General features: G+C 36.6%; 1 protein-coding gene across 1 annotated transcript; it reads right to left on the bottom strand.

Moving 5' to 3' along the window:
- Positions 1-292: 292 nt before the first annotated feature.
- Positions 293-14,080, bottom strand: asz1 (ankyrin repeat, SAM and basic leucine zipper domain containing 1). Its single transcript, XM_084124957.1, has 13 exons — positions 13,925-14,080; positions 13,682-13,784; positions 13,473-13,595; positions 10,823-10,937; positions 6,370-6,481; positions 6,036-6,170; positions 5,448-5,536; positions 4,965-5,037; positions 4,655-4,711; positions 4,153-4,265; positions 2,117-2,222; positions 1,130-1,243; positions 293-582 (listed from the first exon to the last, which is right to left on the bottom strand). The coding sequence occupies exons 1-13, from the start codon at positions 14,015-14,017 to the stop codon at positions 421-423; spliced, it is 1,395 nt and encodes a 464-aa protein (XP_083981083.1). The 5' UTR covers positions 14,018-14,080; the 3' UTR covers positions 293-420.
- Positions 14,081-15,707: the final 1,627 nt, after the last annotated feature.

The following is a 15,707-nucleotide window of genomic DNA, read 5'->3' as shown; positions in this document are numbered from 1 at the left end:
AGATTTCATCATGTGTAAGGGGGTCCTGCACCCCGGTTGGACTCACTAAGCACCCGAATAATGACATTTCAGCACCACAGACAGCGACTGGCAATGACTTTTCTTTTTGGGCCACCCAGCAAAATCAAAACAAGATTTCCAAGACACGTTAGCCTCCAGCTCTGCTGAAATAGAAGCTGACAATATGATACAAAGCAATGAGAACGATAACACGGTGGGTTGGGAAATATTTTAATATGCTGAAGTGAACTGTCTGTAAAACCAAAAAAACATTTAGCAGATTTACTTGAACAACAGTCTAGAAAAGCACCACAAAAAAGGGAACCGTAACATACCCCTAACGTAAACGCAGAACATATGATGATTAATAAAATATTGGGGTAACAACTTAAAATGCATGCATCACTGAAATACATAACCTCAAAAACAGTTCAAATTTCTGTATCGTGACAACACAAATAGCAGCCCTGCTCCAAACATTCCAAGTCCAAGCACGGCAGCAAACCTCTTGCGGGCCTTTCCTCGCTGACCAATATTAGAGTTTGGTTGAAGAGGCTGAAAGGTGTGTTCTGTGTGGTCCGTCTGAGGGAAAATTAAGTGTTAAAAGAGATCAAATCATTTTGGAATTTATTCTAACAAGTTATGCCAATAGTATTGTTTATAGTTAAACAAAACCAATTACCAATTGCCTCTAGATTTCAGTGAAAAACCCTCCCAAAACCCAGTATTTCACAACATCAGTATCCATATGGTATAGTGGAATCTGAGAAACTGTTGCATTTAAGCATTTCTATTTTGATATGCTGGCACAATCAAATTCTGACTGCTTTGAGAACAACAGGGGCAACAAGCAGCTGCAAACAGCTCTCACTGAACTAATTCCACAGTGGAGATTGATGAGAGTTGTGGAAATTCCCTGGAAAGTGCTAGCGGATTACATCCCTAGTTGATTCTCAATTAATCAACTGATTGCCCTTCATCCTCATGAAAGAGACTATGGCGACATCTGAGTGGGATGCAATGGCTGCCCCTGTTGGTCTCGAGAGTATTTTTACTAGACAAAACTATTGTAAATAGAAGCATCAGAGAAGATGAAAGAAGAGGACAAAGGAATGTGGACATGACTGACCTTGCTGAGCAGGGTCTTGAGACAGAATATCTCTTTCTGAAGGTCTCCAGTCTGAGTTACTAGCTCGGTGCAAAGGGCTTGAGCCTCTTTCTTGGGATCACATGTGAGAACAACCTATCAAACAAAGGCGTCACAAACAAGCAGGCACTGAACGTGAGACACATTAGCTGTCTGCCTACTACTACTACTACTTCAGTTGAAAATGCCACTTCATTTCAAATACACTTCATTCGTTCTCATCTATTCAAGGCTGTACTTATGGATCATTTCAGGCGTTTAGGGCAGTCACTCTCAAAAGTGCCATGCACATTTAAACACATTTAGCACATGGCCCATCAGAGATTTTGTGAAGTGAAGTGACTTTGAACAGCAACAATTTTCTGGTCAATATTAAGGTTGCATGATTGTTGCAAGTAAAAATGTTTGTCTAAAACACTGTCCAATTTAGTCACACCTTTTCATACATTATTTGGTCTAAATTAAAAATTAACCATCCCTCATGTTGTTTAAACTATTTTTTTTTCACAATGGAACACACACACACAAGCTTATCTTTTGTGGAGTCTGACCAAGTCTATATTTTTAAAGTGTTTTTTTTTTTTTTTACAACAATGTACCATTGATTTAATTCTTTTTATTTCAGATCCACCCAATATCTGCTAACACTTTATTTTGATGGTCCCCGAACTGACATTTTACTGACTATAAGTAACTTTGCAACTACATGTCAACTTAATTCACTAACCCAAACCCTAACACCTAACCTCACAGTCTACCAATACTCTGAGAGTTAGTTGACATATAGTTACTAACTATAAGTAACTTTGCAACTAACTCTCAGTGTATTGGTAGACTAGTAGAATGTCTAAAGTGGACCACTGAAATAGTGTTACCAAAGCAATGTGTTCCAGACTGCCACAAATCAAAAGTCTAGCTACACAAGACAGTCGTGTTTTACAAAGGACGCAGATACAGTACACAACGAACCTCAGAGGGGCTACGTGGGAACCTGCTGATGACATCCTGTAAGGTTTCTGTCAAGTAACAGCACTGCTGTTTCAGGCTGATCAGAAAGTTTAGAAAATCTTCACTCCTGAGGAAAAGACATTTCACAAATTACACCCTTTGTTCAAGAACTTATAAAGTAGTTAAATAAACATTCCACTTCCTCTATGCTTAGCCTTTACATAATGGAGTGCTGAATGGATGATGTATTTTTGTAGAGCAAAAGCTGAGAAAAAAAAAAAAAGTTAGCATTTTAGCACTTCGGGTTCCCTAAAGTCAATGTGTTTTTGGTTAAATGCTTGAAATAAGGTCTATAGTTAACAAGCTCACAATATTTTCACGTTTTAATTCAAAAACATAAAATACATCAGTAATTCCCCTTATTTTTTTACTACGGTTGCTAACAAGTGGCTAAATAGGACTACAGAGGTTGTCGGGAACATTAAACATCATCAGCAGAACAGGTAAACTCATCTACTTACTAGTTAGCTTTTACAGCCTCACTGCGTTTATAATCGCACACTTGCAAACCATTTAAACTTTCAGGGAAAATGAAGACTGAAAGAGTTGTTGGAAGCTTAGTGATGGTGACGTTGAAGTCACGTGACCATGGTGTAGTCCCTGTAATCCTCCAGCAATTGTATTGAGGATTCAAATTTCATAAGTTATTTTCATTTGTGACGATTATGAACAAAACATGTTAAAATCATTGATTTTTGTTTGTCACAGAGCAATTACAAAAGCCTGTCGGCTTTTTAATCGAGGGAACCAGGGTGATGCTAACTTCCTACAAAATGATGTCATTACTGCAGCGCACTGTACCCTGCCCTGTACACTTATCCAAGATCATCACCATGATTAATTTTTTAGGAAAAATTTAATAAAGTCTATTTTTTCTTTTCAATGACAAACATTGAAAGCTGAAGAAAATCTCTCTTAAATGACCAATGGTATCACTTGATTTGACAGCATTCTTGGCGCACTTCTGCAATCACTTACAATTTCAAACTCCTGTAATGGCTCACACATACCGCACGATGTTGATAGTGTTATCTTAACAGAGCATTTCCCCAAGCAGCCGTTTTCTTCTCCTAACACTCTGTCAGAGCCCGTGGTAAACACTGTCAGACGCTGTGGAGTTACTATCTTCTCCAGGATGGAGAGATGGGCTCGGAGGGTCACTTTGTTAGTTTTTCTATGACTGAATGAGTGATAGGCTCTTGTGGGACGACTAAGTGCTGGGTTAATGTCACCGTCCCAACAGGCACCATGAGCAGATCCATCAAATTGTATCAGGGCATGCATGCTGGGTATTAATTGCATTTTAAATAATTCAACCACTCAAAATAAACAATTACGGTTTAATCCATTAATAATATTTGTAAATCTTCTTTGCCCTAAAAATAACATCAGCATCAAAGCTACACATTACAGCTATCTGCCGGAAACAACTTATGAACTCTTGTGAAAGCGGCAGTGCTTATGTTTACATACATCCCATTAGGCAGGAAATAAACTGTGGCGATGAATTTCACTGTAACCCTATATCCTTTTAATGTGTGTTTACGGAGGACCTATCAGAAGAGGATTTAACCGCATAATTTACTGTGTGTCCGTCTGCCCTCTCTGTACCTCCCCGACATTGAATAAAGAAATTACAGATTGATTAGGTTCATTAAGCGTGGACTTTAAAGTCAAACATGGCCGCCATGCCGCCTACTCACCGCCATCCGTCAGAGCCCGGAGCATGCAGAAACGGCACTAGTTCATTTCTCACCTTACAAATCATTACTAGAGCTTAAACCATTAAGACAGGCTTACATGGAAGCCTTGTCAAGACACTGTTGTCCTGCTGCGAGTTTCGCAGCTCATAGCTGCACTGCAGACTGTTACCAGCATGGGAAACTGTTCATAGGACTCCATAACTGATGATGAATGAATAAATATGGTTTGAATTTGATGTGGATACATAAACATACAATAAAGTTTAGTTTATCTTTAGGCTTGATGAGCTTTACCCGCTGTCTATGTTATTAAGAGGCGTCAGGGTGTCCAGATCTACTTTATCAAGGTGCATCTGCTCCATGGCGCTGAGAATCTTCTTTTGATCCTCAGGATCAGTTACGCCAATCTACAAAGAGAAAGAAAGCTGATTTATCATTTTATGGGATGGATGCGCACGTGTGTGTGAGAACAAAATATTTTTGTTTAAATATAACTGTAATCCATATTTCTTATATCTTGTCTGTCTTGCTTATATTTATATATTGCATAATTATACTAGCTACACAGTGACTGTCATTTAATTCTTGAGCAGAACAAAATAAGCAAAGCTGCTCATGTGACATAACCAAAGCCAAAATCCAATCTTACTTACAACGAAATAGTATTATTTTACTGCCTTATAAGCTCTTTAACTCCATTCAGTATAGTTCTATCCACTAACTTTGTACGTGTTTGTTTTGCACAAAATATATTTTGTTCTTCTTGCTATCTTTTAAAAATGCTCAATCTACATACCTTTTCCAAATCCCCCTTCTCCATGATCAACAAGTCGCTCCAAGTGACATCATGATCCTGCCAGTGTAAAAAGTAAACAGAAGTGTAGGAGACATAGGAGAACTGAAACTTAAAATTAACATTTGTTAGACAATATTGATTATCTTTGAATTTCAATGTTGATTACCTTTATTTTATTTTACAACGCAGGTCTATAGTGCGACCAAAGTTTAGCAGTATAATTAAAAAAAACTTCACAGATTAAATTTTATATAGATTCTATTGTAAACATTTGTTTAAGTGTAACAATAAAATAAATCGACTGGCTCACCACCATGATGTCTGAGAGATAATCCAGACTCAGACCATGAAGCAGCAGTTCAATATCACTCAGCTTAGAAGAACTGTAAGATTAAGCCCAAAGAATGAACTCTCATTAACAACATCAATATCTGAGCCCAACAGTTTTTATATTGATTTGTAAGGCTATTAAATGTGTAGTGAGAACCAGAATATGCTACCCATCTGTATATTTATACGCTCAAAAATGTAGCATTTATCTGACCAAAAATAGAGTAGAACTGTAAAATGTTATTACAATATAAAATAACAGTTTTCTATTTTAATAAATGTTCTTCCTGTGATGGCAAAGCTGAATTTTCAGCATCATTACTCCAGTCTTCAGTGGCACATGATCCTTCAAAAATCATTCTAATGTGATGATTTGCTGCTCAAGAAACCATATGAGCACAGTATTTATTTTCAGTCACCACCAGAGGGTGTTAAAAGCCAAGTCACAGACACATAGGCTCACCTCTCTTTATTTTTAAACGGTGCCTCAGCTTTGGACTGTGCATTGGCATTTGCATTAGGGAGCTCTGGAGAATCAAGGATCCTGGAGATCTGAAGGAGCACAACTTTAATATTCCTCATTCTCAAAAGCAAGAGCCATGTTTTTTTTTAAGTTTATTTTTCATGCAGTGTGTAACATAGCTGTTTGTGAATGTAAAAGGTCTGTAAAGTTTTAAATATCAAAGTGCACAACAAATAACAACAACATGGCGGATGTGTTACGTACAGTATACATTCATACCATGACATACAGTACTTTTTTAGGGGATGTGAAGTAATGACTTATTCAAAACAAGTACCCATTTAAGACAGTGTTCAAAGATAGAGGCTGTATCTGAAATCGCATAAACTTTTTAGTTTTCAGACTCTGAGAAACGAGGTGATGTGCAACATATTATGAGAAAATTAAACGTTTGTTTTTTTTGAATGCATGTAAACATACTGTAAAAGTTAGGAAATAGAATAACAGGAGCACTTTAACTGTAGTCTAAAAATGACATGTCTATGATTTCTGACATTAGAGTTCACAGCAGGGCAGAAGGTGACCTACCTCAGGGTAATTGAACACTTTGGCCATTTCAGATGCTGTCTTCCCTGTTTTGGTTTTGATGGACTTATCCGCTCCTAGTTGAAGCAGTTTCAACACGACGCCTTCGTGTCCATACTGCACTGCTATTATGAGGGCCTGCTCCATCAGAACATTACAGTGGATACCAGAGGAGAACAAAATATTAGATGCTCAGTTATATTAATCTTCTCTTAAGAACATCTGCTTAACTGACTATGATACAGTGCAGATGTATAGAAAATATAGAGAGAGTTAAATGTACTCTACATCTATTAACATGACTTATGATTATCACAGCCATTATTGGTGGACTTACCGTATGTCCGTTATCGTTCTGAAAGTTCAGCTCTGCTCCATGTGACACCAGCAAATTAATCAGCTTGCAATAGCCATCTCTGGCAGCCAGCATCAGACACGTCATACTGGACCTGAACAAAGGCCAAAAACAAGACTCAAGAGAACTGGCAGATGTTACTGTGATTATGCTGCTGGGTACGAATCACACATACAGGGGATATGTTCTCTGCCACATTTAGATTTAACACGAGTCATTTATTGCAATAAACTGAAGTGGAATTGTTAGAAGCAAAGTGTAATTGTGATAAACTAAGCCTAGTGACTTTTTGTTATAGTCAACATCTTAAAGTAAACTGCAGAGTGTTCTGGCAGTTTCATGAAAACAATATCTGAAATTACACCAAATGAAACCCTTGAGAATGACAGAAGACACAGAGATTCAAGCTTGTCACCCTTTACCTCTCACGGTAAATATATTTGTAAAGAGATGTTTCGTGCCCCTTCAGATTTTTTAACCAATTGGATTTTAAAAGCAACTAGGGCTGTCAATAATGATTATTTTGGTAATCGAGTAATCAGTCGATTATTTTGACGATTAATCGAGTAATTGATTAATTTTTTGTGGTAATAAAAATAGACCTTTAGAAAAAGGTCAAATAATGCGGTTCATAGATTCTCATCCACTCCGAGGAATGCGCCACTTCCGATATTTTTCCGGTTACTCGACAGGTAAATTGCAATCTAGGATTTTTTTTAAATCCAGTACTAGAGTTTAATCAAGGAATCGTGACAGCCCTAAAAGCAACTTCCACAAATTTTTTCATAATTAATTTGCACAATTAATTGTAGTCAGTGTTATTTTAGTATCATTGAGATATAATATTAGATAATAGATAATATTCCGAATTTTTTATTTTCTTTTTAATTTTTTTTTTTTTATTTTTATTGTGTGCTTGATATTTTTATTTGATTGCTTAAATGTCCATATAGTTATTGATTTTTATTTCAGTTTTATTTTAGGTATTTTAGTAAATCACGTTAAACTAAATGAAGATGCGAATTTTATTTATTTAATTTCAATTGATGTGCATTTTAATTCGTTACAATTTTTTTTTTATGGTTTTAGTTTGTTAACTAGTAACCCTGACTGATAAAAAAAAAAAAAACAACAACACTGAATCAGAACAGAGCTAATCTATACAACAAAAGTGCATGTGTTGTGTGCTCGTCATTTTTATGTTTTTTTTTAAATGTCCATATAGTTTTTATTAATTTTTATTACAATTTTGGTGATTTCAGTAGATAAATGCATTTAGTTTAATTTGATTTCAGATAATGTGTATTTTATTTCATGTAACGATTTATGGTTTTAGTTTTAGTTAAATATAAAAACCCTGATTGTAGATTTGGTTCATTACAAAACTAACCATATACTAATATTAGGTTGCAATTTTAAATGGAGGCCTCCTTGCATGCTAAACAAAAATGTACATCTACGCTAACACATCTGACAGTTCTTATAAAGAACTACTAAAATGTTAATCATGTCTGATCTTGCTTAGAGCGCCAAGTGAGTGTGGACAACCACTGAAGCCCCCCTCATAAAAACAGGTGCATGATGCCCCTGTTTGTAAATCACCCCTTAAACGTATAAAAAGTCAAACTGTGCCAAAGTAAACAAAGACAAAAACATTTTACACCTAGCTTAGGACAATCCATTACCTGCAAAAAGCACAAAAGAGGAACTTACTAGTCGTCTGTGCTTAGAGCTTGCGTCACTGTTGTAAATATACACTTTTATCTAAAGATCACAGTGTCAAAACATCACACCTTAAGTCTATGGGAAAATCCTGAGGCTATTAATCAACATGGGTGGCATTTCCCAGAGAAGGTGATGGTGGCAAACTGAACTCTATAGCGTGGGGCACAGGTGAGCAAGGGCACCATCATTCTTCATCTTGACATTATCTGCTTGCTATCTACGCATTTACCCTTCAGGGACTGTATTTATGATAAATGTGTATAGTCTTAAAAGTATTTTCCCAGGCTGTCCTTCTACCAAAACCAAGGGAGCAATAAAACTTACTGAATCAATAAAACGATTCGAATTGGGTTTATACTATGGGTAAGATCACAATTTTCAAGTATTTACATAACTGGGAGTTAGTAAAAGCAGTTATAAATGCTTCTCATATACTAAACTAAAATTAGGAACAGCATATGCTTGTCAGCATTGACGCTTATTAGCCTCACTGGGCACATCATCAAATAAACTACATGAATGAAAGGAAGAGGCACCAGCAGAAGTCTTGAAAAATTAGCCAGCAAAATATGCTTTCTGTAAGGCCACATGGGCCCAGTGACTTTTAGATTGTATTCTCTTCACATTTAAAGCCTGAAACATCCTGTACTCTATGGAAGGACATGAATGCAAATGCTACACAATAGCTACACAAGCTCAATATTATATGTTGTTGTATTTTAAAAAGTCTGCAATTCACAACTTGAAGCAAGTATGCATGAGGTAATACGCAAGTGGTATAAATGACTTTCTTCTGTGAAACAAAAGATTATATTTTGATAAATGTCTAGTGTTTTTTCAATGAAAGTCAATGTTTTGGACCCCATTGACTTTCTTGTAGGACAAAAACAGTTGAAACGTTCTTCAAAATCTCTTTTATGTTCTGCAGAAGGAATAAAGTCATACAGGTTTGGAACAACATGGTTAAGGTTAAGTTAAGGTTAAGCAAATGACAATTTTCATTTTTGAGTAAACTATCTTTCAGCAAGTTTATAGCAAGGTACTGGAATGATGACATGGTTATGGAGATTATGAAAAGCAGCATTTACTGTGAATAGAGCTGCTGAAAACAGTTCTGCGCTTCCCTCTGAAACACGCAGCGCAACAGAATATATAATTATGTTTTACTATTTGTATTATATAATAGTAATTATGTATTACTATTTATATTATGTAATCAGAGACATAATGCATGCAAATTAAAACGACTCACCCCAATACCATAATCACAATGTTACATGAGGTGATGCAGTTAAACATCTATTATATGCCTGTGATTTCACATGTGAAAGAGAATGGTAGCCAAATGTACAATTTTAGTCTCAGCAATTTCAAATAATGAAATCTCAACTAATCTGAAACAGGCCCCCTTCCCAAATGATGTCTGGCTTAGTCTAAGCATGCTGTATTTGTTAACAAAAAGATTCAGGGAAATGCAGCTGCTGCATATTGGAAGTTATGTGTGGAGCACTGAGAGGGCAGAGGAAGAGGATGAATCTTTGACAGGCCCAACGTCTCCCTGTACCTTGTTAACGAACTTTAAATATTTTGTCTGGATGGGGAAACAATCACTTTCTCACCAGTCAAGTGAGCAACATGCTTGTTGACACTCCAGATCATGTGAGCGGTTTGGGTGACAGATGATAAGCAGCTGGAGGCTGCCCTGAAAAATGCACTATTGAGTACACATCACCTCCCAAACAGAGTTGTTAGGAAGACTTGTTTAAAACACTGTCTGGCCAGTGTTAATGTTTTGTAGCTGGTGGGAGCATTTTTTCACATACTCTCAATCAACAGGGCTAGACAGCGCTTGTGACTATTTGTTGTTAATTTTGGATGCATGTGGATGAGACAGTCTTTTTAAATTGAATAATCAAATCATTGGTTCTCAAACTTTTTGATTCCAAGGCCCCCCGGATTGACCACGACAACATTTTCTAGTCATTTGTAATTTAGTGAATAAATATTTAAAGAAATATCAATACTCAATTGCTACCCAAAAAAAAAATAATAATAATTGGAGAGATTGGCATCACAAAAGCGTATATTTATTACTTTTACATACTTTTAAAACTAGGCATATATCCAGATTCTTCAAGACTGTGGGAATTTAATTTATTCTTATTTGAATGCTTGTTTTACCTTGATGCAATAGAGAAATGAACAAAACTGATAATCACCGAGGCACTTAATGTGAGAGATCACTGCAGTCAACATGAATATTTTTCTTAAATGCCAAAGAATAAACTACAGAAGCAAGATACTGTCAGAAAACAAATAAAATAAAAGATTGTAAAATTTTAATTTTAAAGTGGTTTTTTTACTCTGAGACTGAAAATGGGCTTCCATAATATACAAACTATAAAGGTTGACAACATCATAAATGAGATTTAAAGGAACCATTTTACTCCATGTCAGTGGCATGCACTTGAGGCTTGAGCCCCTGCCCCTTTAATCGCTAATAGTAAAGTGCCCTATGGTTGTATTGCGGTGCCCCCTGGAACGTGATTTTGCCACTGTGGAGGTCTGTGCACGCCACTGTCCGTTAGCCATGTAACGTCCATGTCAATTAGCAAAAATAAATGAATAACATTTGACTAGCAAAATTCCACAGTAGAATTCATCAGCATGCCAAGCAGGAGCAGTCACACCTGCAAAATACCTTTCCTACCTGTTGCAGACATTCGGGTCAGCGTTGCGACTGAGGAGAAGAGCCACACACCTGGAGATCATCTCTTCTGAGGCAGACGTTGCTGTGCAAGCAGCCATCAGAACCGTGTAGTGGTCTGTGTACGGAAGTTAGGGAAAAACACACACATACCATTTCATAATCAATTAATAATTCTCACAAATATTCTCCAATGGTAATTGTTCATACCACAGGATGGACATGCTTGTACATACGTCATGTGAGTCTCACATGGCCTAATGTTGTTGGACTAAGACACTGTTGGTACTTCGGTCACGTATCCGACCGGGAGCAGTTCTAATGTTGTGTTGTTGCAGAAAGGAGACCCATCTATGTTAGGATTTTGTGTGTTGTGATGATAGCTGCGTTTAGACTGCAGGAGCAGGTCTGCTTGGGAGTAGGATGCAGACATAGTTTAGTTGCGTCTGCGGTGGAGCACGAAAATAAATAAAGCTCCAGTGTTGGGCCAACGCAATGACGCCAGCACCACGCTCTGTATACCACCATTATCAATCACTTGTACATTCTTCCCCTTCTGTGCGGAACACAGACCAGGAAGTGGCAGCTGCATTCACATTTAATTATTTCCTGTCTAAGCCTGCAGCTTCAGTTTCTCGAGACCCCCTCTGGAACTCCCCCTCCATCTCTTCCCAGTGGACACAGCGGAAGTGTCTACATCGCTTCAGTCGCTCATGTGCCGACATTTCACCTTGACCAACACATGCATTCAATTTTGGAAAAAAAATTAACAAAGACAATATGTAAACGAAAAAAAACACCAGCAGATTAATTACACGTTACAATAGTTCGGCATGTGCGTCACAAACATTAAGTAATAGCAGATGAAGGACACTAAGGCAAACTAATTGGTTTCCATCCTCGCTAGCACATGGGTTGAAATCAAAAGAATGTTACCAACATCAATGTTAAGCGTATTAATGAAAACCAAACTATTCCCCCCGAAGGATTAAGTCTAGCCATGCTCTTTTGATTTGATATCATTGGGTTCCTTCCCGGTGGCTGATGCAAAACCCCATCCTCTCCAATAAAAACCCACAAGAGTCAAAGGAAGGCCATGTGGTGCAATGGCAGATTGACAGCACCTGCTCTCACCTTATCAAACTAAACCTTTGACCTTAAATCCTTAAAGGTTCACGAAGTATAGTACACCTTTATGCACCTGATAAGTTACTGATGGCATTGTAGAAATGCTCTATTCGCAGATAGCTTTGATTTACTCTTAAGAAACTGGCCTATAACAGAAAAAAGGCCTGTCCCAATAGATGCACTTGTGGTTTTTTTCCACTTCAAAGCGTCTGAAAAATACTAAAGGCTTAGTGCCCTTAACACACACTAGATCTAATACCGTTTCGAAGCATATCCCATCATTTATCATGTTCACAAACTAATGTGCCCCAAAATCATGATTGGGGAAAACTTTCTGGTCCAAGTTAATTTAATTAGATTACATTTAATTTGGTGGTAAAATGTAAAGTGTTGCACATTTTATTGGTGCAGAGATGAGTACAGATATGTGTATTTTGTAAAATGTTGGCAACTGCTTTTAATCAGAATTAATTAAGTCAGTGGGGTCCATCAACTGGATGTAGGGTCTGGCTCCTAACACTCTTCAAAATATCATCTTTTGCGTTCAATAGAAGAAAGAAACTCATACAGGTTTGGAACAACATGAGGGTGAGTAAATGATGACAAAACTTTCATTTTTGGGTGAACTATCCCTTTAAGTAGAAGCACCGCAATTAAATTATGTTGTGTTAAATACTACTGAACAGATGTTTACAACATTTGAACACTTGGACCAAACACTGGAAATGTATCATGGAAGTAGACAAGTGCAAAGTGTGTATCCCCTTATCTAATGTGAGTTTATGTTAGTAATATAATTTTGTGTAAAAAAAAAACAAGTGTAAAAGTTTCTAATGAGGATAAAATCACACAGGTGCCTATTTAAAGGGATCGTTCACCCAAAATGAAAATTCTGTCATCATTTACTCACCCTCAAGTTGTTCTAAACCTGTTTGCATTACTTTCTTCTACTGAATACAAAAGAAGACATTTTGAAGAATATTGGTAACGACACAGTTGATGGGCACCATTGACTTCCATAGGGGTCAGTCAACTGTTTGGTATGAAAGCTTGTTTCCACCACAGAATAAAACAAATTTAAAAGATAATTGCGACTTTTTATCTCACATTTTTTTTCTCACAATTGCGAGTTATAAAGTCAGAATTGCGAGATGTAAATTAGCAAGTGAGAAGGAAAAAAAAGTCAGAATTGTGAGATAAAAAGTTACAATTATCCTTTAAATTGTTTTATTCTGTGGCGGAAACAAGCTTCCATAGTTTGGTTACCAGTTTTCTTCAAAGTACCTTCTTTTGTGTTGAACAGAAGAAAGAAATCCATACAGGTTTGGAACAACTTGAGGGCGAGTATTGATGAACTTTTGAGTGAACTACCATGACAACATTAAAGTGAAAAGTGCCAGTACACGCGGCAAATCTTAATATCTCGTTTAATCTTGCAATGTAAAGTTCTGATACACGCATTAATGATTTTATGGGTACCTTTTGAGAAACCTTGTATTGGATTATGGAGAAACTCTCCATTTACCTCTGCTGAAGTTTGCACTTGCGCCATGATCCAGCAGCAGTTCAGTGAGCTCATAGTGGGCCACATGGACAGCGCACATGAGAGGAGTCCAGCCAAAACCAAGCCTCGTCTCCACGTCCAGGCCTGTTAAAAGACGATGAGATGGGCATATATTTATATGTTTTGTAGCTTGTCTCGCCGTAATAAAAACTATAAATACAAGAACACACCCCCGTCCAAGAGCTCGCGCACCAGGTCGACATTTCCTGCAGTAATGGCTCTTTTCAAGGTGGATACTTTATCTTCTCCATTCAAATGTACTTCCTCTGAGAACTGCCAGCCAGATAAAAAGGTTTTTTAATCATGCAAATAATTTGTGTACATTACTATCTTAAACTAAGTGGGCGAATGCAAGCCAAAATATAAAATGGTACAGTGTTGGAGGTGTTAAAAAATCTATTTATTACGTTTACCTCAGCGCATGGTTTTATGTTTTTATCAGAATATCCAATATCCCACTCGTCGCTACTCCCATCACTTTCATCACCAGCAGGAAAGGCTGACATGATTATAGTGTACTATTAAGTTCCTGTTCACCCGATTGTGTTCTCATTAATGTCCTGCGTAATGACGTATGCGGCAGCCACGCCCATATTTGTATATTAATGATACGACCAATAGAGAAGCGCGTTTTTCTAATGCAAATTCTTCTAAAATATCTATTTTATTTTTTACTATGTAATCTGTTGCTGCTTCTCATTTACATACATTTTGCTAGAGGACACCTAAGGATGCATATGTGCACTTTGTTAATTAGCCTATTCCAAAGTAGTTAGATAGATTAGTTAGATAGTAAATAGTTGCATAGGCCTATTTGATAATCTACTCTAATCTCATTGGCTAATTTTATTAAAATATATTTATTTATTTTTTATTCGCTTTTTTTTATTCGCTTTTTTCAAAACTCTTAGTACAAAAATCTAAACTGATCACATAACACAGATAATTGGAAAACCTGGTCCCATTCTTCCATTAGCCTACAGTTATACACATTTCAGTCCACATATTCATTGTTTCAAACACAAGATTATTGTAATATGTAATGAGAAAATTTCGTTTAATAACAGAAACAAAACAGTATCATCTTATTTCAATTTAGTACTTTTAACAATTCATTCAACAACAAACAATGCATGAGACGTGTCAAATCACCCTTGTTATTGAATTAATTACAGTAATTCAGGCTACAGATGCCACATTAGAAAATACACTTACATTGCCGAACTTATGTAATTGAATCCATAATGTTTGTAATAGTATCTATTCAGTGTGTTATCAAAAGGTGTGATGAAGACACAACCATGAGGTTTTGTGTTAGAACAGAGTTTGCTGGCAATACAGTAATTGTTTTCACTGTGCCATATGACTGAATTTATACTGTATACCGTTGACCTTTACAGATGAAGGGTGAGTTACAGTAATGTGGCAGTCTCTACCATGGTAATCGGTTAGGTTTACAGTACATGGCATACATGTAATGTAAAATGCTGTATTTGACGCCGTCTGTCTCCACTGATGCATCTCTGATCAATCTGATGGTACAGTCATTGACTGTTTCCTCTCCCTTGTACTCTATCCTGCTCTATAGTCACAAATTACAAATTAGAACAGGTTATTATCTATAAATCACTAATGTAAAAATAATTCATTACATTTGGTTATCGGAAATTGCAAACAAGTTCTAAATGTCTATAGAATCAATATCTTTAGAAATCTATAGGTGTACCAAATGATTCATTGCTTGATTAACCATTATGTTCAGTTGGTTTAAATAGTAGACAAAATGTATTAAACTGAACGAGAAGATGAAGATGAAAAACAAAAGTTTGATAGTAAGAGCTTTACAAGCTTATTTTGTGTTTTTGATTATCTGTTGTTGTCACTTTGTGGGTTTTGTTTCTTGTTCTTGTCTGTCATGTGATCCCGTTTCAGTCTGCTATGTGTCTTGTCATTGGTTAATCGTCTGATCATTGTTCACAGGTGTTCCTTGTCTTGTTATTAGTCTGTGTATTTAAGCCCTCATGTTTGCCCTGTATCTTTGTCTAGTATTGAATGTTTCTTGTCCATGTTCTTGTTTTGAGTTAACAGTTTCCAGCCTTTGTTTTGTTTGATCATGTGATTTTGAATTAAAGTTCTCTATCTTGCCTCCAGTGGATATCGTTACAGTTGTGATATTAGTAGAGTTTTGAGAACATG

The sequence above is a fragment of the Abramis brama genome, assembly GCF_963993115.1.
Source record: "Abramis brama genome assembly, chromosome: 9".
In the NCBI taxonomy this organism is placed as follows: domain Eukaryota; kingdom Metazoa; phylum Chordata; class Actinopteri; order Cypriniformes; family Leuciscidae; genus Abramis; species Abramis brama.
The sequence above is the reverse complement of the archived record's forward strand: the minus strand, read 5'-3'. Positions and strand labels throughout refer to the sequence as shown.

Coding starts and splice junctions, on each gene's coding strand:
- asz1 (XM_084124957.1), bottom strand. CDS start 14,017: ATGTCAGCCTTTCCTGCTGGTGATGAAAGTGATGGGAGTAGCGACGAG. Junction 5,537..6,035: donor AAGTGTTCAATTACCCTGAG/GTAGGTCACCTT, acceptor GTGCTCCTTCAG/ATCTCCAGGATCCTTGATTC. Junction 583..1,129: donor TCAAGACCCTGCTCAGCAAG/GTCAGTCATGTC, acceptor ATTTTCCCTCAG/ACGGACCACACAGAACACAC.